The 25,947-nt window shown below is 46.9% G+C and overlaps 1 protein-coding gene across 4 annotated transcripts in view; it reads left to right on the forward strand.

Annotated features, from left to right (window-relative positions):
• Positions 1–14,863: 14,863 nt before the first annotated feature.
• PHACTR2 (phosphatase and actin regulator 2) overlaps positions 14,864–25,947 on the forward strand; it is a 218,507-nt gene continuing 207,423 nt past the window's right edge. The window contains exon 1 of one of the 4 annotated variants that reach the window (XM_053913609.2): positions 14,864–15,290. In XM_053913609.2, the coding sequence (XP_053769584.1) occupies positions 15,083–15,290 (208 nt within the window). In that variant the 5' untranslated portion in view covers positions 14,864–15,082. The remainder of the gene's footprint in view (positions 15,291–25,947) is intronic. The other 3 variants (XM_053913608.2, XM_053913611.2, XM_053913610.2) reach the window with 3 other exon arrangements.

Here is a 25,947-nt window from a genome sequence, read left to right on the forward strand (position 1 = left end):
GGGCGACACCAAAGCCTCCCCACCTACAACCCCTCACCACCTTAGGGAAAAGCACGGGTGGGGAAGCATCTAAAACGCGGAGCGTTTTTACCCGAAGAAGAGCCTAAATATGTGTTAACACGGCTGTTTAATTTATGAGATTTGTCTACAGTTAGTCCAGATTGAACAATTCATTTTGGCCACCAGCCAAGAGAGAGGGACCATATGCTGGTCTGCCAAGGCAAGCAGGTTGACTATAAACAAAACAAAGGAGCCACATGTCCTCTGCAAACTGTGGGTGCCACCAGGTCATGTGAGGACCCTGAGCTTCTGAAGGTGTGACACTTGCCTTCTATTTCACTCCTTCCCAAAGCCTTTTTTTTTTTTTTTAAGATTTTATGTATTTACTTTCAGAGAGAGGGGAAGGGAGGGAGAAAGAGGGAGACAAACATCAATGTGTGGTTGCCTCTCACGCACCCCCTACTGAGGACCTGGCCCGCAACCCAGGCCTGTGCCCTGACTGAAAATTGAACCAGCAACTCTTTAGTTCGCAGGCCAGCGCTCAATCCACTGAGCCACACCAGCCAGGGCCTCAATGTCTTCACTGAAAAATTGAATCACTGTCCATGCACGGAGGCCCGATTCAGGGAGAAGAGGTCTATGTCACACCTCAACCTCCTTTCCAGTGGCCCTCCTGCCCGAGGGGGACGGCCTGCTCTGGGCTGTGTGGACCAGAGAAGAAAGAGACATCTCCACAGCGCTGGAAAGGAGTAGCAGGGAAGGGGCCAGGTCCTTGGAGGAAGAGGAAGCAAAAAAAGAAAGAGAGAAAGAAAGCACTTACTGTACAAGAGCATGGAGCTTGTAATAATAAAAAATTTTAAAAAGTAGCAGGAGAAACAAAGAGTGTCTGAAAGTGGAATCAGAAAGAAACTACAGTGCAAAGGAAAGCAGACAATGCGCAAGAATAGGGAGTGGAGAGAAGGAAGAGAGAGGCGAGGCAGGGGATCAAAAGGAGGTGCTACAGCCAAGCGGGGTGACGGTCCCAGGGGCCCATCCCGGAGGTGAAGGAGAGGACACAGAGTTCCTACGGCATGCGGCATGCCCAGAGCCTGAGTGGAGGAGGGTGGACAGTGGAGGAGGAACCCGTGGGAGGGACTGGGCTGGTGAGAAGGGTGGGGTGGGGGGAGTCTTCCCTCCTGCCTGGTGCCAGCTGATCGCATTTGTTTTCCTGAGGGTAGAATCTGCATACGAAGATCATCTCCTGCTGGGAAGTCCCTCCTCCAGGAGCAGCCTGGCCCGACCACAGCCGTTCCCCGGTGCACGGAAGCTGTGCCGCTGCCATGCAGACAGTTTTGTTCCCGCGTGGTTTCACGGAGGAGTGCCAGTGCTGGGGCAGAGCGGCAGGCTGGGACCACCTGGCTGCACGCTGACATTCGCGGCCGCTGGACACTGCTGTCTTCACCAGCCCTTTCCTCTTCCAGAAACAACCCCCCCACACATCAAAAAGTGTCTGTCATGACTATGTTGGAATAAAGGCAAATATATTACTATTACATATTAAAACACTTTCTTTAACCTACACATTCCTTTTTTCCCCATTCAGACCTTAGAAGAAACTTAAAACATTTTGTGGCCTCTGCAAGTACCGTGGGCCCTGGGCACTGTGCCTACCTCGTGGAGAGATAAGTCTGCCCAGCAGAACTCGGAGACACAGGATAATAAGCACTAAAAATACACAAAGAGATTAGATGAAATATTTATATTAGTGTGAGCCAGGGTAAGTGCATTAGAATAGCAACAACTGAGTGTGGTAATCATAAAAATCCCATGGTTACAGAGAGGTGGCTTTTTAAGGTGGGGGCATCTAATGTCTAGTGCTTACTATATTCTGAGCACTCTTCTAAGTATTTGATGACATATATACACTATATGTGTGTGTGTGTATTTAATTATGGACATAAAATTAAATCTCCTCATAAGACATTTTCATTGTCTCCATTCTGCAGACGAGGACAAGGGTCCTCAGATGAGGAGAGGCTAAATAACTTGCCTAAATAGACGAAGGCCCATTGTTTTAACCATCATGTTAAACTTTGGTTATTATGTAAATGAAAGCACTGTATTCACTCATTCATTCATTTAGTCTTTACTCCTTTATTTGATTAGGTCTAAATGTATTTATTCAGGCCCCACCCTATGCCAGGTACTGAGCTGGGCCCAGCAGTTGCAAAGGCAAGAAAACAGACCCAGCTGTATCCCTCTTGTGGCTCACGTGGCTTGCTCTCTAGTGGGGGACGTAGACATTAAACAAATGCCCACCCACATGTAACACTGCAAACTGAACACTATGAAAGCATGTGGCATGGGACCTCAATCTAGCGTTGGATTCAAAGAAGGCTTCCCTGGGGAGTTAAAATTTGAACTAAAGTCTCCTGGATACGTTAGTTAATTAGGTAGACAGACAGTGGGAGCACCGGTGTTCCAGGAGAGCCTAACAAAATGGGTCAGGTGCCCAGGATATAACAAAACCGACCCTCAAGAAGCTTCTAAGAACTCTGTTTCCCTCCAGACTAGAGTCCATTGGGAAGAGGGAAGGAATCCACAGAGATAAGCAATGATGGGGCGCTGCTGTGTGAGACGGCGCATCGGAGTGACGGAAGGGAAAGTACTGGGGGGACGCAGGTATTCTAAGCAGTCCCCCGGGGTAAGACCTGTAAGGAAGACTAGAGAAGCCTCCAGCAGTTTTTACAAGAGGCAGGCAGAGAATCTTATCCATTTTAGAGCCCCGAGGGATATTCACTGCAGTAGCTGAAGACAGTAGGGAGATCGAGGATCAGTCCTGTGGACAGCCTAGCAAAAAGAAATCGCTATGATCTCCTAAGAGGACCAAATCCTCGGGTGAGGCTAGGATAAGTGAGATCTATACCGCGATCAAAGATCGCACCACGACACAGTGGTCAAAATAGAGAAGCAAATCTGTGCAGTGGTGAGGTGATGGCTTAGCTGAAGAGATGCCAGGCCCCACAGGCCCTCTGCCAAGCAGAGACCCCTTTCCCATATTATTATCTGTAGAATCTCTTATCAAGGAATAAAGATGGCAGCGTGTGGAATGCACATGACTGCAATTCCGCAAGTCTCCAGACGGGGGCCACATTTCCGTTCCCCTCACAGCACATTCTCTTCACTCCTGGATATGGATACCTTGAGAAACTAGAAAGAACTTCGCTCATTCTGTGAAGACAGGGAAAGCCCATGTTATTATCTGACCACAGAAGTGCTCAAATATTCATTCCAAAAAGTGCAAGCCTCCCTTAAATATCTGTATCAGATTTAGTCTCTATATTTTGCTTCCCCAATGTTCTTCACAGAAAATCAAACTTTAAGCCATGTAGTTGTTCATCAACAAGTACAATAGGATTAGAAAAATGAAATATTTATTACAGTTTTTCAGAAACTACTATGACATCTTCTGGCTTGTTTTTTAAAGGCAGGTTCCAAATGTGAATCCTTATACATCAGCAACCGAACAATGTAACAGATGAGGAACTTCCAGGAAGGCCTTACTTTTTATGCAAAGTGTTGAAGCATAATAACCTTATCTGCATGGATTCATTCTCAGGATTAAAAGGATTTTCCATGTACTCTTTTGTTTTTCTTAAGTGCAGGATTAATCTTGTCTATATTTAACATTTTGGTATTTGTTCACTGTGTTTTGTTTGTTTTCATTAATTCTGCCTCAAGCATTCATGTTCTTGGCAAAAAACCTTAGTATCTCCCCTTTTCCGCATAAGCTGTTGTAGGCGCTCTTGATATTAAAAAAAAAAAAAAGTCCAATTTCCACATCCCAGTGGGAAGAGCACTGGTGTTGGACCACCCACACTTCCTGGCTTCTTGCTGCTCTCCTGGCTGCTTGTGAAATTTGTTGTGAGCTGCTCTGCGGAGTTGAACAGATGACCCTGGTTCTGGGCTGTGGTGTGTTTGGGGCTGGCTCCTGGGTTCTCCAAGGGAGGATGGTTCCACGCTCGACTTGTCACCTCCCATCCTGTCCCTGAGAGCCCAGGATGACTTCGCACAGGTTTTCACAGTGCTCTGCTCTCTACGGCTAGCTCCCTGCATTCCCACAGTGGCCACCTCCTGCATGCCCACAATGCCTGCGTGTAGCTTCTCCAAGTGGGAGCTCTAAGTAGTAATTCTTTCCGTTTATACACGGTGGAAGGCAAAACAATGGTCCCCCAGGGATGTCCACTCCTAATCCTCAGAACCTGAGCATATTAAGTTTTGTGCAAAGGGGAATATAGATTGCAGGTGGAATTAAGCTTGCTAATTAAGGTTGAAATAAGGAGATTGGCTTGGATAACCTGGGTGAGCCCCCCCAAAACGTAATCATAAAGATCTTTAAATGGGGAAGACGGGTGCAGACGAGCTCCAGTCAGAGGGATGGCATCATGAAAAGGATGTGACCGGTCTCGGCGGGCTGTGAAGATGGAAGAGAGTCATGAGCCCAAGGACGGCGGCAGCCTGTACCAGGGCGCCCAGCCTTTCGGCACCTCTGGGCCACACTGGAAGAAGGAGCGTTGTCTTGGGCACACATGAAATACACAAACACTAACGAAAACTGGTGAGCAAAAAAGAAAGGTTTTAAGTAAAGTTACGACTCTGTGTTGGGCCACATTCACAGCCACCCTGGGCCGCATACAGCAAGCGGCTGCGGGTTGGACACCCTGCTAGAAGCTGAAAAGGGCAAGAATGGATTCTTCCCTAGACCTACCAGAAGGAATGCTGCTCACCTTGATTTTAGCTCAGTGAGACGCATTTTAGATTCCTAACTTCCAGAACTGTGAGATAATACATTTATGTGGTTTTCAGCCACTAAGTTTGTGGTAATTTGTTACAGCAGTAATAAGAAACTAGTACATCCGGGTGGCCTCCCTAAATTCCTAGGGCACCCTTGCCTGGGTTTTAAGGTGGTAGCTCTCCGCAGTCACTTCTTTAGCCTGCACATGTAGCAATCTCCCAGAGGACCTTGGGGCCCAGGTCTGGCCGTTCAAGGCGACAGGTCTCCGTGTTTAGTAATGTTGGCTCACATGAGTGACATCTCTCTGAGTGCCTGGATGCCCATGTCCCTGAGGACAGTTCTTTGATTTTGCACAACAGGCCATCTCCAGAATTGCAGAGGCTGGGTCGTGACTGTTTCTGGAGTCTGAGCCCTCCTGGGTTCAAAACATCTGCTCCCCTACCCCTCTCAGGGAATAAGAACCCAACGCCAGGAGTAGGGACACTTTTACTTGTAAACCCTCAAAACTCAGTGGGTCTAAGGAACCCTCTCTGATGACTGCTTTCGAGCTAGTCCCTGATTTGCTGAAGGAAGATTACCCTCGGAGCTTCCGGGAGGCCCCGCAGCTCCTTCTGCAGAGTCCACGTACAGCAGCAAGCTTCTCCGTCGCTTAGGGGGCACATCTGCCTTTCTAGAGGTGGGAGTAGAGCTGAGTAAAAGAAGCCAGATACGAAGAGTTCATATAGTATGTCCATTTATGCATCATTCTAGAAAAATGCCAGCTATTCCATAATGACAAAAAAGCAGTTCAGTCATTGCCTGGGGCTGTGGGCAAAAGGAGGGAAGGCCTACAATTCAGAAGCAGGAGGTGTCTTTGGGGTGATGGAAATTGTCAGTGTCTTGATTGTGGCAATTTCCCCAGTGTGTCCATCTGTCAAAATCTATAAAAGTGGCCCTGACCAGTGTGGCTCAGTTGGTTGGGCGCTGTCCCACAAAGCAGAGGGTTGCCGGTTCAATTCCTTGTCAGGGTTCATGCTGGGGTTGTGAGTTCAACCCCTGGTCGGGTCACGTAGGAGGAGTAACTGATAGATGTTTCTCTCTCCCATCTTTCCTCCTTCTCTTTCTCCCTCCCTTCCCCGCTCTGAAAATAAATAAATAAAGTCTTTTTAAAAATTTATAAAATTGTACATTTAAATAGACACAATGTATTGTGTGTAAATTAAACTTCAATGACGTTGATATTTTAAAAGGGATGAAGTGTAGTAACACAAGGAAAATCAAGTGACTGGTTAAAAAAATAAGTAAAAGTTTGTCCACAACACGGAGAAATAGTCGAAGATTTTTCTTCACGCTAAAACTGAATATATGGTGTTGCTAGTGTGCTTTCTGCCTGAGGTTTACAATTTTGCTTTTATTTCTGTTATCATCTTTGATAGATAGGAATGATATCCTGCCACAATATGTGTTTTAAAAAACCAAAAACCTTAGAGTAGAAGGATGGATGATCTTAAGATAATCATTAATATCTATATCACATCAAGAGCCAACTTCACAGTTAAGAGTGAAATTCTAGAGATATTCCTGTTAGAATCGAGGGAAACTATGGTATTTATTATTATCAGCTTTGCTGAAAATTCTGACTAAAATAAACATATGAAGCCTAAATAAAAGTATTATTATTACCAAGGAGAAATATCCCCCTTCCTTCCCTCCTGTCCTCACTTGGCCCCTCCCTTCTTTTTGTAGATGGTATTTTTGTAGACTTAAAAAAAAAAACAAAACATGGGAGAATCAGCTGAAAATGCTTAGAGCTAAAAAGGAATTCAATAAGGTACTAGGTTACAAAGATATAAAAATCAATAGCTTTCCTGTATACACAACTGGCTTGAAAAATGAATTTAAAAGTCCATTAACGATAGCAACAACATAAAAAGTGAAATAGAAACTAAGAGATAAACAACAAACTGGGCAAATACATTTTCTGCAAATATGAGAAAAAATGTGCTCTTCTCGGTCTACAAAGTGCTCATACAAATCAATACGGCTCCAATCTCCACAGAGAACAACCATTTCCCAAACAGGAAATACAAATGGCCAATAACGAGATCAAACAGGTGTTCAAAGTCACCAGACTTTTGAAATGCTAATTATAACAACAGATGTTTACCATTTTCTTTTTTGTCAACGTAGAACATGTGTTTAAAAACGTTATGGTCAAAGCTGGCAAAGCATGATGGGTACTCTCAAATACAGTGAGCAAGGGTATGAATTTTGTGAGCCACTGTAAAGTTCATGCAATATTTCTGGAAAGCAATTTCATTTTTTGTTTCTGAATGGTTTTACATGACAGTTTTTTTGTTTTATATGAAGTCAAAACAAAAAACAAAGGTGTTTTTCTTTGTAATTTTTTTCTATTACTTCCATTTCTAGAAAGTACTCTTCTATCTCATATTTTCTTCTAACTTTTTATGGTTTGTGTGTGTTTCTTTTTAAATCAAACACTTTCATCTGTCTCTATGTAGTGTGTCTTTACTGGTGATGTGTCAAGGGAAGACTTTAAAAATAGTTTCCAAATACTCTGGAGAAAACTCAAACACTGTTTATTGATGAATTCCCATTGATCTGTTATAGTGCCTTTACGATAGACTGAAATTTAGATACATTTGATTTTTAGGATTCTGTGCATATTCTGTTCCTTTGGCGTAGCCATGAGTAAAGTGATGTGTGGTTAGAATAGGGACCTGTGGCTTATCCTCTCTGTGCCTTTGGTTCTCATCCGTAAAATAGTGTGAATAGGTTTGTGTGAGGGTTTATTGTGTTACAGCAATACATTTAACACACTTAGCCTGATGTCTGGTATATTACACATGTTAAATGAATCTTAATATGCCAGCACGCCTTGTTTTCATTATTATAGCTCTGTCTTGTTTTAAAACTATTGAGTAAAACAAGTCTTTTCCATTTCTATTTCTTTAAAAAATCTGCTGATTTTACCACTTTGTTTAGTCAAAAATCTTGGAGGGGTCCCTGATTCATTGCTTTCCCTTGTCCCCCACCTCCAATTTTTAAAAAAATCCAGAAAGTTTTCTAAAATATAATTTAGATATGTCACTCTCCCCCTTAAAGTCTTTCAGGGACTTCATTCCACCAGAATTAGCTGGGCATCTGGATCGCCCTCTCCTCTCTGTGTCGCCTGTGCACTTCCTCCCCCTTGCTCGTTACACCCTGGCCTCCCTTGCTGCTTTCTGTGGCTCATTCTTCCTGCAGAGTGTTCGCATCTGCCATCCTGCAGCCTGCAGTGTGTCCTCTGTGCTCTTGGTCCCTGTGATGCCTCATCTTCCAGGTCTGTACAAAGGTCACATCTTTGGAAAGGCCTTCTCTGACCATGCTAGTTAAAGGACCCCCCTTTCCAGCTATCTCCTATCAGATCACCCTACTTATTTTCTTCAAAGTATTATAACTGTGAGGAATGACCTTGTTTGTGTGCTTAATTTTCTCCACTCTCCCCTGCTGCCCTCACTGTGTCTCTGTGAGCCCCTGGGAGTCTGCCCCTTCCCCGCCCACTGCTACAGAACCCGCCTTCCGAACCATCCCGGCTGCCAGGCTATTCTGAGAGAGAATGTAGCAGAAAACTTGTTGAGAGGTTACATTGTCTTGTTTCTCCACAAGGCCTTCTCATCAAGGAATTAAAGGTAATTTTTATCTACTCTTCTCCCTTCTGGGATATCAAGCTTAAAAACAAACAAACCAGAAATTCCAAGTCTCAAGGACAACCCCTAGACTGTTCTGTTTCTTTGGGCCCCCTTCCCGCCCCCATGCAGCTGGAGATGCATCAAGAAGGGTTAAAAGATAATTTTGTCTCTCCTCTAGAAAGGTAGGCCTTTGCTTCGTCGAAGCCAATGAATAGCATTTGAGCATCTTTTCTGTTTTTGTGTGTGAGCAAAGGCCTCCAAACCAGAGAAGTTTCTAAGCACAGAACAATCTCTATGCAGGTCTCTGCCTGCTGCTCATCTTGGCCACTCAAGGAAATGAGGCTGGATTGTCTCCAAAGGGAAGGAAAGGGAAAGCAATTTGGTGGGAGGGATTTTTTTTTCCTGTTTTTTTCTCTTGAGATATAATTTCCACACAGTAAAATACTCTCTTTAAGGCACACACTTTTATGACTTTTGAGAGATACCATTGTGTGATCACTGCCGCAATCAAGTCACAGAACAGTGCCATTAGTCCAAAACGCCATTCTCTCTCCAGGCCCCGGCAGCTACTACTCTGTTTTCTGTTCTTAGAGCTTTGCTTTCTCTGAAGATCGCTGAAGTGAAACACTGCTATGTGAAGTCTCTTGAGTCCTCCTTCTGTTACTCGGCAAACTGCTTCTGAGATTCTTCCACGTTGTGCATCTCGGTGTTTCGTACGCCTGCATTGCTGACAGTGAGTTGTGCGTTGTATGGACGTACTCGTCTGGGTCATTTCTAGTTCTTGAAGATTAGGAATACAGCTGCTAAAAAACACTTGCTTTCAGGCTTTTGGATAAAGGTAATTTTTTGTTTCCCTGGGGTAAATACTTTTGAATAGGATTGCTGAGTGACAGCGTCAGTGTACATGTCACTTTAGAAGGAACTGCCAAACTAGTGTCCCAAGTGGCTGTGCCTTTTTGCATGCCCGCCAATTGATGCTAGTGTTTTAAGGGTTGAACTGAGGAGGACCCGATCCCCAGGTGTGTTGGGTACTTCTAACCTTTTAACGTCTGAGTGATGGGTTCCTTAGCACCCCCTCTAACAGGCAGTCTCTGAGGATTTGGGACAACGGAGAGGGACTGGTTGTCCTGGACACTACATGCTGATGCCTTGGAAGTCCAGGTGAAGGTCCCCAGAGCTGACCTGGGAAACCACTGGACTAAGAATTAGAAGTCTCCTCCCGTCTTCCTAGAGCCTTAAGCACTAACATTCTTGTTTGCTGCAAGGAGAAGGAATTAATTTTGGAAAATGTCTTTGGGCTAACCTTTATAGATAAAGCTAGCTGGGTATGATTTATAGAAACAAAGAAATATACTACAAATTGCGGATGTCTTTGAGTGTAGTATTGAGCTTCCAGCATATACCAATCATTGCCCTCAGCACTTCGTATACATTATTTTTCAATCCTTAAGACAACCCAACAAATTAAGTATACGTATCATTTAGGTATCAAAATTGTAGCAAAAGATAATGACTCTGATCTTGTTACCACTCTGCTGTATCCTTTGACAACCTTCTCTGTTTCCTGTCCCACCACTTCCCCACTCTCCTCCAAGGGTCCAGGCTCACCTCCTGACTTCTCTCTACTGTTTCCTGCCCCAGCCCCTGACCCTGCCATTCCCTCTGCCTGGGAGGCTTTCCCTGCTTCTTTCTCCTTTTCATCCCTACTCCCTTTTAAAATGAATACAAATAAAAGTGTTCCCAGGACCATCAAATATCAGATAAGAAGTGTGGGCCATCAAAACTACTTGCCTCTTTCTTATTGGTTTTCTCTTTTTTTTTTTCAATGTGACCTTAAATGCTGGCCTACTTCTACGCTTTTGTGGTCCTTTAGCTTCATTTCCTTTGTTATGAAGTCCTGTTTATTACCTGGATTCCATGCCTTTCTGTTATTTCATTGTGATCGCGGATGTCATTCATTCTGATCTCTACCACTTCCTTTCAAATATTACTTTGATTTCCCTTCTGTCATTCATGCTGATTTTATCTACCTGTATTAAGGAAACAATATTGCCCATGAAAGACACTCATTTCCAATGCCTTGATTTTAGAATCATTTTTCCTGAAAAACAAATTTATATGGTGTTTGTGTGTGTATGTGCTTTACATATAAAGTCTGATAAACAGACCTTTGTATAAATGTTATGGGAGGGGAAGACAGCAAAAGAAAATTACTATTATAAAAGTAATCCAAGTTAGAAGGGAATTGGTACTGTCTTCAAGCAATATCTTCAGGAAGTTTGATTTTTAATTCGATCGGCACACCTGTTTGCATACCAATCATGTCTAAAGGCTGCGCGGGAGAAATACTGATCAGTTACAAAATATCCTTCAGTTCCTTAGTGTGTCTAGTTTTAAAAACTATAAGTACCTTTTACTCTCCCTTAAAGTATTTGAATAAAAATTCCTCCTTCCATAGGTTCAACCATAATATACAAACAGCCCTTCACCTTGGCCGTGGCTTTAGGAGAGGCCCACCTGGCCCAGTGAGGGTAGAGGAAGATGCTGGGCAAGGAGCAGGCCGATTCCACACCACATCCACGCGCTCCTGTTGAAAGCAGGATGTCCTAAGCACCAATGGGCAGATGAAGCTAATTTGCATTTATGAAATGAATGATAAATGAATTACTACATTTTCATGTATATCTTGTGTCATGTTACATAAATCATAATTTTAAAGGAAATGATGAAACAGGTTATTTTTGGTGTGTTAAATTACTGTTACAACACTATGTAATTAAAAGTAACCCTTTTTCATTTTCAGTTTTTATTTCTAGTGTGTCAGAAATAACATTGAATGGAAATAGCTGAATAAAAAGCAAACCAAAAGTATCTACAAACATTTCATTTTAAAAAACTGAACCATATGCCTCTCTTTTTGGCAGTCTGTCAAATACCTTACCTTTATTTAGTGCTGGGCAAAACATTGTCCTCTGGGCCGAGGGACATTTCCAAGGAGATAGACATCTTACAGCAGGAGTGAGACAGGATAAAAAAAAAACAAACTGGAAATAAACAGAACCCCAGATAAATACGATTACTAATCATTTTAGAATTGCACACGCATAATGGGATCTGAAAAGGGAATCCTCATCCACTTCTTGTCTACCATTTCAGGCTCCAAATTTATTCCCTTGCCCCACCCCTGAACTCCTGTTCTCCAAACACACATGGTAGTGTCCTGAGGAGCCCCGTTCCTGAAACCTTTGTGTCCTTGCAGATGTCCTTCCTCAGCCTGGGTGCTTTTGCATCTCAGACGCCCCTTCTTCTGAGAAGCCTTCCCCTTAGGCAAGTTCAGTGCCTGCTCCTCTGGGTTGCCATGGCACTTTCCATGTACATGTCACTTTTGCTGCTTGCCATGAATTGCCCGGTATTTGTTAATGTCTGCCTCCCCAAGGAGTCTTCATTCATCGATTCATTCATTTAACACACAGCAGTGCTGGGAGAACATAGGTCAGTCTGGGTACTCCTCGTAGTTCACGGGGAGTAGGAGAGACAGGCTGGCATCCCCCAAGCTACAATCTGGTGTGAAAAGTAACACAGAAGAACACACGGGACATTACAGCGCTATTCAGGAGGGGCCCTTGCCTGGCGTTGAGGTGGGAGGATGAGTAATGGCTGGGCAGAGAGGAATGAAAGGTGAGGAACGGGGGTGCAGAGGGAATGGGGGTGCAAAAGTACCGCGAGGAGAGGAACAGGAAACTACAAGTACGCCTGCATGCCAGAGAGCAGCGAGTGTATGATAGCAGCAGGGAAAGAGCTCAGGGCAGGGTAGAGAAGTCCTGACATGCCACACGGAGAAATACGCCCTCGAGTGTGTGTCGTGGATACTTGTGTATGGAGGGGAAGCGGAGTCCTGTGAGCCTTTTGGAAAGATTGTCCTGGGAATGAGATGCGGGCAGAGTGAAAAGGACTGAGCCTAAAGACGTGGCAGTGGAGGAGCAGGAAGAAGAGACCGATTCTCAAGATATTTATTTCAGAGGGAGAGTGGACAGAACAGGTTCACGGAGGAGAGGGAGGCGTTCAGCCCCGGGAAGGCTCACCACCGAGGGTCGAGGAACCCAGCCTTATGATGAGAGGCCCAGGAGGCAGCGGGACATTGGGATCCTGAGACCAGGAGAGAAGCCTGGGCTGGAGGGAGAGATTTGGGAGGCATCTGTGCATAGTTCAAAGCTCAAAATGAGATGTCCTAGGGGAAAAAAAAATGTCCAGTGTGAAGAGGAGAGGGCTAATGCTGGACCGCTGGGGAATATTTGGTAAGAACAGATGGAGATAAGAGGGCCTGGAAAGTGAGTAACAGGAGGCAGAGAAGCTTGAGGGACATCCAGAGAGATGAGGACCCCAGAAACCAGGGAAGCAGAGTACAGAAAAGGAGCAGGTGGTCCCAAGTTTCAGCCAGGACAGATTAAGTCCGACCTGAGAGACCCCCAGTACATTTGGCAACTAAGTACTCAAAAGGGGTCTTGGCCAAAGCAACTCCACAGTAGCGGGGCCAAAGCAGTCACAATGCAGAGAGCAAAGGGATGAATGGAGACGGGGGACTGGAAGCACAGGGGACTAGCTCTTGGATGCTACTCTCTCTCGAAGCTTCGCTGTGAAGGGGAAATGAGTGGAGGAATAGAGGGTTGAGGGGCTCCTTGAGGGCGTGGAGCACCTAGCACAGTGCCTGGCCCACTCAAATATGTATTTATGGAATAAAAGTTGAAATGAGAAATTGCTGGATAACTGAATAAGAGCCAGGGAAGACTTCATGTGTTCTGAAGTATTTAATTACTTGTTTATAGTCAGAAGAGATGGCAGAGAGAATGAACAGGAGAAGAGAAAATCAGGAGGCCTGGAGGATGGTGGGAGCCCTCATACTGTAAGCAATAGGGAGAGGAAGGTGGGCTGAGACCCATATGCAGGGAACAGGGATGTGGGCTCCAGGGAGAAGGTGACCTAAGGCCTGGGCGCGGGTAAATGCTGAGCAAGCGGACTCAGGAGTACAGACAGCACCACGGGGCAGTACACGGGAGAGCCAGTGGTGACGGGAGAGCATTGTGATCCAATGCTGATTATTCAGGGATGGTGGGAAATCTGTCCAAGTGTCTTTTCAACCCTATCAGCGACCTATCTACTAAAACAACGCAAGTCAGTGCTGTGAAGCAGAACTTTCCTTCTGTCCTGAACAACACAAGACAGCAAGGAAGTGAAGTGACATTTGGAGTGGTGTGAATTTTAAAAGGTGGGAAAGTAGGAGACAGTGCCTGGCAAGCCCAGGCAAGCATGGCCCACTTTGTGGAGATGGACCTGTGTTTGCACAGTTTTCACAGCCAAACGGGAAGAATCATACCCTCCCCGCAGAGATGCTGTGAAAATTACAGGCGAGAGCCCTTTTAAATTAAGGGTGAGCGGCCTAGTTGCGGCCTAGTTGCTACAAAGGCCTTGGTGGGTATTAATGTACCTCTCTAGCTTGCACCCCTTATTTTTGTCCCTCCTTTCTCTCACCTCCCCCGCTTGGACTGCTTTTCTTATTAAAAGATATAATATGTGCAGTGTCTGACACAGCACCTAGAATATGGGGGGGGCCTATACAGGTGAATTGCTAACCCTGCTCCCCCATCACTTCTTTCTGCTGCCCATCCATGGCCTACACGTGACCCCAGGGGTGTCTGTCCCTTGCCATGAGCTTCCAGGAATAGTGACTCTTGAGACTGATTTACAGCCTTTTAATTCTGGGCAAGTCCTAACTTGGGGGCCTAACCATCAAACCGATAAAGCTTAGGGTGTGAAAGCACCAGCTACACCAGCCAAATCCCCACTGCCCACTTTGCAACCCCCTACAAGGCAGGGTGTCAGCTGGGCGGTTTCCGAGGAGCGCAGCTGGAAGGCTCGTCCTTCTGTTAGAAAGCATTGACTCAGGCATCAAATCTGTGTTATTTATTCAGTTCTCAGAAGACGAGTCTTTCAAACATGACCTTTGACTCTACCCAGCAGACAAAAATCCAGGGATGGGGGCAACAATGAGAGGGCGAGAAGGACTTTTCAGGTAAGGGGTGGCAGACAAGGTCATCGGACTTAAGGGACTCCAGGCTCTGCCACTGACCCTGCAACCCCTTGGCCCTGCAGCCTCACACCTGTAAAGTGGGTCTGATCGTTTCTGTTCCATCGCTGGGCTTATGTGTGTGCGTGTGTGTGTGTACATGGCATTCATGGAAATGATGTTGATAAGCCTGACCTTGCATCCCAGCTCCGGAAGCCCAAACCCCACTTCTCTGCAGGCCGGGTGACAGCCAGCCACAGGGGACCCTCCTGCTGCCACTCAGGGCAGTGGCCAGGACCTTGGGGGAGGAGCAGTTGGGCAGGTTCGCGGGCACGGAGGGCGGCCGGCACCGAGCCCTGCGGCTTTCGCCGGCGGGAGGGAGAACAGGCTGTAGGCGGCTCCTTCCTGTGCAAACTTTTCTGGCCTCTTCCTCCTCCCGCCCTCCCGACCAGCTTCTCGGCGCCCGGAGTCCAGCCTCCCGGACCTTCGCTCTGCCACCGGGTCGCGGCGAGCTGGGGCAGCACAGCGCTCCTCGCCGGCCCCACCCCGCGCTCCTGCCGGGACCCGGAGGAGCCAATGGCCGAGGCGGGCAGGAGCCCTGCGGAGCGCCCGCGGGAGCCAGTCGGGCAGGTGGCGGCTGAAGCCTCGGAGCCCGAGGCGTCCGCCCCGCCACGGGCCCTACGCCGGCTGCCCGGGGACCCGAGCCCCCGTGGCCGCTCCCAGAGCGACCTGTCGTCTTGCTCCAGCAGGGGCCGCCCACTCCGGGTCCACATCTCCGGCTCAGGTACGGGCGGCTGGGGGCGCTGGGGGCAGGCTGGGGCCCAGCGGCGGGTGGGCGCGGGCAGGGGCGGCGATGGCTAGGTGGCCAGCACGCGGCGTGCTCGGGCACTGGTCTTGCAGGCTGGGGGTGGGAGGGGAGGAGCTGGGGGAGGCAGGGGGAGACAGGGGGCGGCGGGAGGAGGACGAAGCTGAATTCCCCCCACCGCCCTCCTCCTAGGTTGCGTGCGGCCGGGTACCCTCGGCCCGAGATGCTCGAACCCGGCTGCCGCTGGTGCGCGGGGTGGGCGTGCGTCTCGCCCTGAGCGAGCGTGCAGCCCGCCGGGTTAGCGAGCGCTCCTGCGGCTGTGCGATGCCCGGAGCACCAGCCGCTCTGGCTTGGCCATCAGAAAGAGGAACCTTCTCTCGGTCTTGAGCGCGACTTTGTCCCTTGGAAGGGTGCGGTCCTCTCACTTCGAGAGCTGGGCCGATGCAGGTCTTTGAAACCCTCCCAACTGCACATGCTTGTGAAATAAAGCGTTCTGAGGAAGGGGAGGTGCTGTTCAGAGAACCCGGGATGCGCGTTTTTCCTCCCTGTAAAAACCCATGCAGGTGGGGCTGAGAGTTTGGCCTGCCCCTTCGTTAGTCTGGCCCTTCACTGTTTTGGATAAAGCCTGGAGCCAGCACCTCTGCAGTAGCCCGGCCTGGCCCCCGGGCTCCCTCTGCGCGGTGTGCACGGCCGGTCCTGGGGGTGCCCGGTGCACGGGGGCAGAACCAGGAGCTGGGCAGGTGCTGCCAGCACGGTGCTGCGTAACGTGGTGCGCATCACTTAACCTTGTCTCTCATCTTCGGTATTTAAAGTGGGAATGAGAGTGTGGAATTCCCACATGGGGAGGTTATGAGGGTTAAATAACTAATCATTTTAAAATGCTTTGAAACAAGCTTTATCCTAAGAACTGCGGAACTGTTTTTAAAAGTCCACCAGATTTGTTAAGTTTCCACAGATTGTTTTCAATCTAGGGCGGATGCATGGGAGCTGGAAGTTGGAAGTAAAACTAACACGAAAAGTACCGCTTGCAGCTGAAGGCCCTTGCAATAGTGCTCAAGTGTACACTAACCCCCACCTTGACCCCTTCAGGCTCTGGCCTCAAGCCTGTAAGCGCTAACTCAACCTCACTTTTACCTGAATCCAAGTTTCCTGGTCAAAAAGGGCACATTTCTGTGTCTCTGACTCCACTCTGACTAGCTAGCTCTGCTCTCCGCCGAAGCCCTCTGTTTCCTTATTCTTGTGACACTGTTGTTGCTGCACAACGTGTATACTTAGAGAACATTAAAGTTATTGTTGGTCTGACTTTGAGATCACATGGGACAAAGCTGGTTAAAATTGTTCATACAGGTAATGGGATGTAGGTTGTGGGATTTGCGTAAAGATTCTTCTGCTGAATTCATACTGTGTAAAGCATTGAATGAGAAGTATTTTACCTCTTGCTCTGTATGTCTTGGCCAAACTGAACTTGACCCATGGATAATCGTGGTTGAGTTTTACAAAAATTAACTGTTCAGATGACTCTAAAGAGACAACTGAAAATTAGTCCAGTTGGTGACTGTAGATAAAAGAAGCATATCACCATTTTCCATTTTCATAGAGAGAAATTAAGGTACATATGCACCTCTCAAATGTGAGTGTGCAAAGTGTACGTCCTGTGAGCAATGGGCTTCATTTTATAACACTATTTTTACTTTCAAGAAATCTTTGTCTTCTGTGTGCTCTTAAAGAACATTGGGAAGTGACAACTTTAGCCAAGTTGTCCCCCGTGCCCCCAGAAGCTGACCCTTGTGTAGAAGAGTGAACCTCTCCCAAGAGACGGTGGTCCATTTTCAGAACTGAGCCTTGGATTTCAAGAGCAGGCTAGACGTGGCAAGGAGCTCCCTGTATTTCTTAGAGTCAGAAAAAGGTGATCCGGCTCCTCATGGACACACGCAGAGTATTTTCCCAGAGCACTGCAGCCTCCACAGCCCGTAGGGATGGATGAGGTTTCCCAGATGACTGGGCGGGGATAACGGAGTGTCCCAGAGGTGCAATGGGAAGGTGACACCACCCTGTGAAAACATTCCTTGGCCTGGGGGAGGGCAGTCTAAATTCCAGGCCCTCCCCAGGAGCTCTGGACACACGTGGGCAGTGTCCACAGCTAGATGATATTGGCCTTGCCAGAATGGGCCTAGAGCAGCAGCACCAGCCTCATCTCGGAATCTCAGACCCCACCCCAGGCCTGCTTTATCCCAGTCTGCATGTTACAAGGTTCCCAGGTTGTTCTCAGGCGCATTCACATCTGAGAAGCGTGACTCTGTCTCTGACACTTGTTTTCAAAGTTGGTTACACATAGGAGTCACTTGGGGAGTTAAAAACAACCACAACCACAGCCAAACAATTTATGGCTGGGTCTCACCCCAGGGATTCTGATTTAATTGGCATCAGATGCAACCTGGCATCAGGTAATGCTAATGTGCAGCAAAGCTGGGAACCGCTGTTTTGTGGCGTATATGTCTATGTGAATAGGTACTGTGATGCTGTGGCCAGGGTTGGCCTGGCAGGTGTAAGACTGATGAATTTGGTTGAGTGCCTTCTCACACCCTTGTTGGTACTTTCTCCCACTATTGCCGCTTTTCCCACTCCCTTTCTTGACAATTTCTTTTGTCAACAATTATTTATTAGAGAGAGGGGAAGGAAAGGAGAAAGAGAGGGAGAGAAACATCAATGTGTGGTTGCCCCTCATGTGCCCCCAACTGGGGATCTGGCCCACAACCCAGGCATGTGCCCTGACTGGGAATTGAACTGGTGACCCTTTGGTTTGCAGGCCTGAGCTCAATCCACACAGCTACACCAGCCAGGATGAGGGCTAATTTCTAATAATGAGTTAACTACCTGGTGTGAATCCTTGGGAGAATGTTGAGAGGGGAGGAGACATCACATTTTGAAATGATTAGTGGCTGGGAGGGAGGAGAAGAGGGGAAAGAAGGTAAAGAACTTCACTCCCAAACAACTGTCCACTCCCCGCTACCCCAGTCTGTCACCCTACCTCCTACGCCTGCCTCCTCTCTACCCCTAGTTTTCCATGAAAAACTAACTAAAAACCTGAAACTTGGCCGTGAAAATGTTGCCAACTATGGCAGTGGAAGTCATTCCAATGTGAAACATTTTGAAAGACCTGCTCTGTGCTCACACCGAACCGATGCTGTGGGGCCATCACAAGAGAACCCACTCTCCCCAGCTGTGCTTTAATAGTGAGACTTTTGTCGAGAAAAGCACCTCAGACTTCAATGGCTTCTGTTAAGCTTGTGATGTGAGTAGCTATTTTTTCACAGGATACAGATACATGTGTGTTGTCAGCAAAACCTCTATGGTGTTTTGTACTTTAAACCCCATGAAGCCTTGGACTCAGCTGAAGCATCCTCCCGAACACCAGACAGTCGTGGGTTTGACCCCTGGGGGGTGCTTAAGGAGGCAACCATCCGTGTTTCTTTCTCCCGCCACTCTCTCTCTCTCTGTCTCCCCGCTCTCCCTTCTTCCCTTCCTCTCTCTCTAAAAATGTCAATGAACATATCCTCAGGTGAGGACTTTTTAAAAATCCATTCAAAAAATATGAAGAGAGCCAAATATTTTCATCTAAATGCATTATTTAAGCAACACTGGAACTAATACGTAAGTGCTTTCATTGAGGTTATAAAAACTAGGGTTTTTTTCTTTATAAAAAGTCACATTCGTTTTGCTTTCCATTGTTTTGAACTTACAGTCCTGGGACACAACAAAAGTTCTGGATTTTAAAAACCTAGTATGTCTTTGTAAATGTAGTGATATGTTATCATTAAAAAAGTAAGATCCTGAAATACGCCTTTGGTGGTATATGGTCAGGCATTTTCTTAATTTTCCAGACTGGTCTTTTCTGGGGTTAGAGACTTTAACTTAGTCAGTGGGCTCTGACGTGCTCTTCAAATAAGCCCAATGCTTTGCAAGTAAAGAACCCAAGGACACAACCCCGGGCATATTTCTGCTGTGAGCTTGCAGCAAGTGTGGACTGTGACCGACTGTGTGCCAGGCGCTACGCTGGGCTTGTCAGGCCGTACGGATGGCCAGGAGGTGTTTTCTGTCTTCAGGTGATGACTCTTAGTCTTGCAGCTTGGTCTGCAAGGAGCAGAGAACTCTTTGAGTCCCCTCAAAAAAGAGGTATGAGTAAATGGCTGTATTAGCTTGATGTACAGATGTCTGGTACCCTGATTCATCCCTCCAGCATCCCTTTGCCCTGGTGTGTAAGTAACTGCAAATCCAGTATCTTTTTCTTGAGTCTTTCATCCCTGATGTGTTCATTGACAAGGAAGTGAGAAATCTGGCAAAGCTGGATGTTCTGTCATTCCTTACCCTCCACTGCTTGGCTGCCGCCATGAGGTGCTGCCGTCCAAGACGGGCTCTGCAGCTGATGGTCACCTGTCCCACTGAGGGAAGCCCTTGCTTGTCTACGCTCCCACAGTGCCTCCAAGGCTATAACTCTTGGAGTTGGTGCTTGTGTGTTCAGCCATTGTTCCAAAAACAATGCTGTGCCTGGGTGGCTGGGTCCCCAGGGGCCTCAGTCCCAGCTGGGCTGGAGCTGCCTTAGGCCAGCAACCTGCTTGCTTTCCATTTGCTTCACTCACAGTGGTTTTTACCAGACAAAGGCCATCTGGCTCTGGGCTTACTTTCTGTGTGTGCCTATTCACCGAAGAGCAAAGCCTCCCTGCCTGGAGTGCAAACCGTCCTGGGCAGAGCACATGGCGGGGCGCAAATCCAGCCTGTGGCCGGCCCTGATCATGCTGTGCACCCTGGCATGCACATGCCCCCCATCCCACTCCCCCAAGGAGGGAGCCTTCTTCTTTGCCCAAAGGCCATGCCATGGACTTCTAACCAGCTAGGAGCCAACTACTGGTTGGGCATCATCCCAGAAGTGCCACCTTTTCTCTGATACTCACAAAGGCACCCATTAGAAGCTGATGCTGGTCCTGTACTTGATGTTGGCATATTTAAAATTCATCTTTACCTGATATGCTGTAGCAGAGGCTGGCACACTAAAAATCAGGTTCGCCTGTTAAATAAGGCTGTACCTGTTCAGTCAGGTTGCACTTTATCTGGGGCTGAAACCAGGAAGTTGTCGGGGACTGAGGCAACCCGAGGGACCAGTTCCTCTTTCGTTCTCTAGCGCTTACGAAGGACAGTGGCCTCACCTGACACTGAGCCTCTCTTTAACCAGCTTTCTCACCCTCTAATCTGAACAGGTTCTCCTCCACAGCTGCTTCCTCGTCCACCTACTTACAAACACCATGTCATGGCTTCTGTCTACGCTGCCCCATCCTTGCCTTTGCTTCCTCTCAGCTCCTGTCCCTATATTTGCCAGGAAAAATTTCTTTGTTCAAATTTCCTAGAAAAGATCTACTGTTTGAAACCACCTTTTCATAGCAACTCTTAGGTCACAATGAGGCCTTCAGATCTGATGATACCTGCCCTGCTCAAACAGCCTGGGGCCTGGAAGGTGAAGTCATCACACAGCGCCAATGTGGCCACTTAGAAAGGACTGAGACAGGGAAGTTCCTATTCATTCATTCATTCATTCATTCAACTGGTCTTTACTGAGGCAAAGGCTACTATAGTCACTGTCTAGAGACTAAATGTACGGAGGTAACAAGATATGATTCTGCAATTTGAGGGGCAAGATTGAAAGCAGAAAAGGTGTAGCAGGCCTGATAACAGCAGCATGTCTAGTGATCCCCATGCAAAAGGAGGATCAGGAAGATGGATTTGGGTGAGATGGGGGAGGAGTGTTGGAAGACACAGCAGTACACACAGAAGTACCAAGGCCTGAAACAACCTGACACCCTCAGAAAACCCCCAGCAGTTCAGTAGGGGCCTGTGGGAGAGGGGAGAGAAGGGAGATTAGGGTGCTAGGCCAAGGCCAGAGAATGAGAGGTTCCCATGTCAGCATTTCTGGGGAGACACAATTTAGGTTACAGTTGTAAGGCATTTGCAAGCTCGATAGGCGTGTGCTCCAGTGTCTCCTGACATGGACACTGAGGGGAGGAAGGGACTGAGACAGCTGAGATCTGAGACACAGAATCATGCTTGTTACCTGTGTGATCTTGGTCAACTTACTTTCCCTCCCTTTCCTGATTGGTTTCCTCATGTCTGACCTGGACACGGTGACTAACAGTAACACTTGGCTCAGACAGTCTGTGTCTGAAAAGTGCCCCTGAGCATTAAAGTGCCATGCGAATGGTGGCACTTTGCACACTTCTGTTGCGGGACTTACTGTAGTATATTCAGATTATGCAGGAGTTGGTCTCTGTCTTCGTACTGCAAAATCATTGAAATCAGAAAGCATGTTTTATTTATTTTTGTATATTTAGTGCCTAATGCAGGGCCTGGTAAATACTAGGTGCTTACTATTTATTTACAAAATTAATGCCTAAATTACTTAAGTCATTCTTTTGACACCAAGTATCTATAAATCAAAAGTTAGGCAAAATGATAAAAATTGTACATGGAAGATTGGATTTTCTTCCAATAAAAACTGGAATTCACAAATGTGAATGAAAACTGTTATTCACAAATGTTTTAAGCTTTAAAAAACAACTAACCCATGTGTTTTTAAAGAGCTTACTAATGAAATAATTAGAGCTTCTTTGGGGGTGTGGGGCAAACCTTGCTTTGTGACATGTATAGAAGGTTGTGAGGGGTTTGGTGAATGTGAGTCCAGCTTCATGCTGGTGATGGTGGAATCAAGTGACAGGGAATTCTTTAGCCTCCTTGGAGTGCTGGGCACCGGATGCAAGAGCGTAGACGAGAGGGGTTAGAAGGAAGTGAACTCTCGTGCCAGTCCAGTGTGGTACCGTGTACACACACCATCACAGCTCATCTTTATAGCAACCCCGTGACATAGCTATACATCACTTTTTGATAAAGAACCTGGCTTTAGACAGGTGGAGCATCCCACCCAAATCCCACAGGTAGCAGAGAAGAAGTGAATCCAAAACCGAAATCTTTATGACTTCAAAGCTCACACTCTTTCCCTTACCGCAGACCACCTTCCTGCATATCCATCCCCCTCATGGAAACCACCAACTGGACCCCCATCTGCAGGGAGGAAATCAATGGCAGCCTGCTTTCCTCTACAAGCACCACACTGAGCGAGACCATCAAAATAATCACCTCTTTCTAGCAAAAGGTCTTTCTGAGGCCCCAGCCAGTTGTCTGTCCATTTCAAGGGCCACCCCACATATCGGATTTCTGGGGTGAACAGCAGATTTGTATTCATTGTGATGGGATTCTGGAACCCAGTACCTGCAGGCTGGCACGCATGAGGGTCCTTACTTAGGTGCCTTCCCTTCACCTCAGCCCACTCAGTCCTGGGGCCAGGCGTGTGGTCCGTGCCTGAGAACCGTATCTGGTCTCAGAGTACAAGTGCAGTTTCAGTTAGAGTGAAGCGCAGGAGAAAAACATCGAAGCAGCTTTAGTGTTTTTAAAATGCCATGCCGGGTGACTCATTATCTTTGATCACACTAGCTGAAATTTGCACAGAGAAGTAGGTTGCACCCGCTTGCCTTAGAAAAATTTCTAAGATCTAGCTCGCTTTGTGACCTATGGGCTAAACCTTGACATTTATATAGCTTACTTTGCATTTTCTTGATGCCTCTGTGAAGGCTTAAGAAAAAGTAGCTATTGCTTATTCCTCATAACAGGAAGAAACTTGCAACTTAGAGAAAAGTACATTTTCTATATTGAGAGCTCAGGACCGTGTCTGGGGCAGGAATATCACAGGTGTGATGCTTCCGTTTTGGACCAGTGGCTCGCATATTTTAAGTGTGCGACATAAAAAGTTTGGTCGTGATTCAAGTCATCCGCGTTGGTCTGTAATCTTCTTCTGTCTTCATGCGTGTTCCAACCCACCCGAATATTGGGCATATCCTTCAGAGGTATGCTTTCATTAGAGAATAATTCAGTAACCTAAACATCAATAGCAAACATATATTAAACCCCTCTTCTTCAACCTACTGGGCATTATAAATCTTTGATTTCTGCTCCAGATACCTGGATGAAGGTGACAGAAATATATAAGATACAGAACATTCTGTATCTTATGTGTATAAGATAAGGATTTATGTGTATAATAAATGTAATAGAACTTAGGTCTTCAAGTGAATGTTATCTTGTAGTTTTCCTGTTGGAGGAGTGTGTGCTGTTCCAGTCGTGATCTTGCTGAGACAAAGAGTGTTTCACAAAAGTTGTATGACTCAAATGTCCGATCCCTCATTTTATTCACTTGCCCCGATTACAGCACAATTGTAGCTCTTTCTAAAAATTGTATCGACCTTTCAGACACTGTCATTAAGGAAGATTTGAAGTGACCTTCTAAAAATTGCTGGGCTAATGGTCACATGGTGGGAATTTATTTATTGTTTCTCAGCATGATTACGTGGGTGGGAGGAACAAGCCTTTGGACATCTAAGTCACTCGTGATGCTCTAGAGCGATACTTCATACCCCTGAAACACACCCCCGGGCAAGGGCAGCGCATGCTAACCGAACGGGTGGCCTGTTAACAGAGTGACTGGGAGACTAAGAAATTGAAGAAGCTGCTGTGACATTTGTGGGAGGGACTCGGTGAGGGGTGAATGAAAAGGTTCCTAAGTGGTAGCAAGGGTTTGGTCAAAATGAACAAATTTTCACAGCCAGTAAAAGAGACTTCCTTGTTTGAGTTCAAGATAAGAACACAAGAGCAGCCCCAAACCAGGAAGTAGAGTTGAGTATCTTAAGGTCCTAGATCCAGGAACTGATAAGTCGCCTGTGGCCCAGGGGACACTTTCTCTCCATCTCCCCATCACCTTTTTTCCCTCTAGGGATTGATCTATCTATCTATCTATCTATCTATCGATCGATCGATCGATCGATCTAATGTAATCTATCTTTCATCCATCCTTCCACCTGTATTTATCATATGTCCCTGCTGTTATGGGCACATGTTTACTGCCTCAATTTACACATCTTCAGTTCAAACCAGCAGAGACTCCTCAGGGCCCCTGGGTCCCGATCCCAGATGCCCCGCCTAGGCCAGATGGCCATTCCTGGACCCAGCTGGATCCATTTTGTGGGACAAGTTTGGCTGCTGGCATGGACACTTTTAGGTGTGGAGAAGATAATTCTTAAGTAAGCAATGGGGGGAATGGGAAAACACACCAAAATTATCCATTGCCTCAGTGCACCAGAGGATCAGTGAACTGAGGAATCCCTGGGCTTCTGGGAAGCAGATGTGTCATGAGAAAAGCCAATGCCTGCTAAGGTAAGAAAGAAAAAAAAAAAGGGTGGGGTCAGGAAATTATACAGAATAAGAAAACATTTGTCTATAATGAAGTGGATGTTCTGTAGTACAGTGGGGTGTTATGGAGTTTGGGAGGAGGAAGCAAGGAGAAAAGGTTTTTCTAGGGAACAGCAAGGTAGGAATAGGAAGAATGATGGATGCCGTTGGCTAGGGTCCAGGGTGCGGGTGCATGTTGGGGTGTCACAAGGGAACAGACCTTATGACTTGAGGAATATAAAGCATACAGGGGAGAAGTCCTGGCTGTAAAGACAGACATTCTTCTCTTTTTCCAGTTGATGGGGCGGCTACCCAATTTCCTCCCCAACAAGCATCCCATTAGCTGCAGGGTGCCTGTTACCTGTTGCTGTCTGGGTTCCTTTTATTCCCACTCCACCCTCGGTGGTCATCTTACCAGGCCTCCCCACTCCTGTAGGAACGTTAATAATGGGCCTCACGCAGCAGACCACGCCTCTGCTTCTTCCCAAATGGTCCCCTGTGATCGAGTGGCTGATCTGAAACCTGGCCGTCTGGGCATTAAGTTCTCCCAGAGGGTGACTTTGGCTTCTGATGTTATTCAGGGTGTGGGATGGCATTCCTCTGGGCTGATCTGATTAAATATTTCTGAGCAAGGGTTTAGGGTTGGCATTAAGTCACACATGATTACTCAGATCTAGATTGGTAGTTTTTCACTGGGAGGACTGCTCTTTAGGCCGCTGACAAATTCCCAAGGACCTGGGACCTAATACAAGTCCATGGCCTTAGGCAGTGGCAAGATGGAGCTGTTTGCCTGGGCCTGGGAACACACAGGAGGGACCAGGCAGCTGCCAAGCAGCTGCAGAGGAAGAAAGAGGTGTTTTGAACTTTCTGATGCTGGAAAAACCTACACATCAGACTCTGCGAGCAAATGTCCCTGTCCCGCCACCCTTTGGGCTGCCTGCCTGCACTCCTCCCTTCTCCAGCTCACACCTACTTTAACTGTTGCTCTTTGAGCCCTCTTCCCCCAAGGCTTCCCTTGATGTTCATTTCTGTAGCCCCTCACCTGTGTTAAAGTGTTACTGAGGAGTGGGCGTGGAGGTGTCTCGAAATGATTCAACTGGTCTCTGTGACCCATTGAGGAAGCCCTTAATCCCAGGCTGTGGCTTTCAGTCATTGTCACCTCACTGCTCTGTTAATAGTCAACAGGCAATAAAGTCCCTCCACAGAGGAAGAAAAACTAGAATCCTAGTGAGCCACGCCAGAAAGCACCAAGTCTACTGTTCTCTTCCGGGTGGGTATTGGGGTGACATTTCGGCACTTCAATGGACAACTCAAA

Source organism: Desmodus rotundus, chromosome 11, assembly GCF_022682495.2.
Source record: "Desmodus rotundus isolate HL8 chromosome 11, HLdesRot8A.1, whole genome shotgun sequence".
In the NCBI taxonomy this organism is placed as follows: Eukaryota; Metazoa; Chordata; class Mammalia; order Chiroptera; family Phyllostomidae; genus Desmodus; species Desmodus rotundus.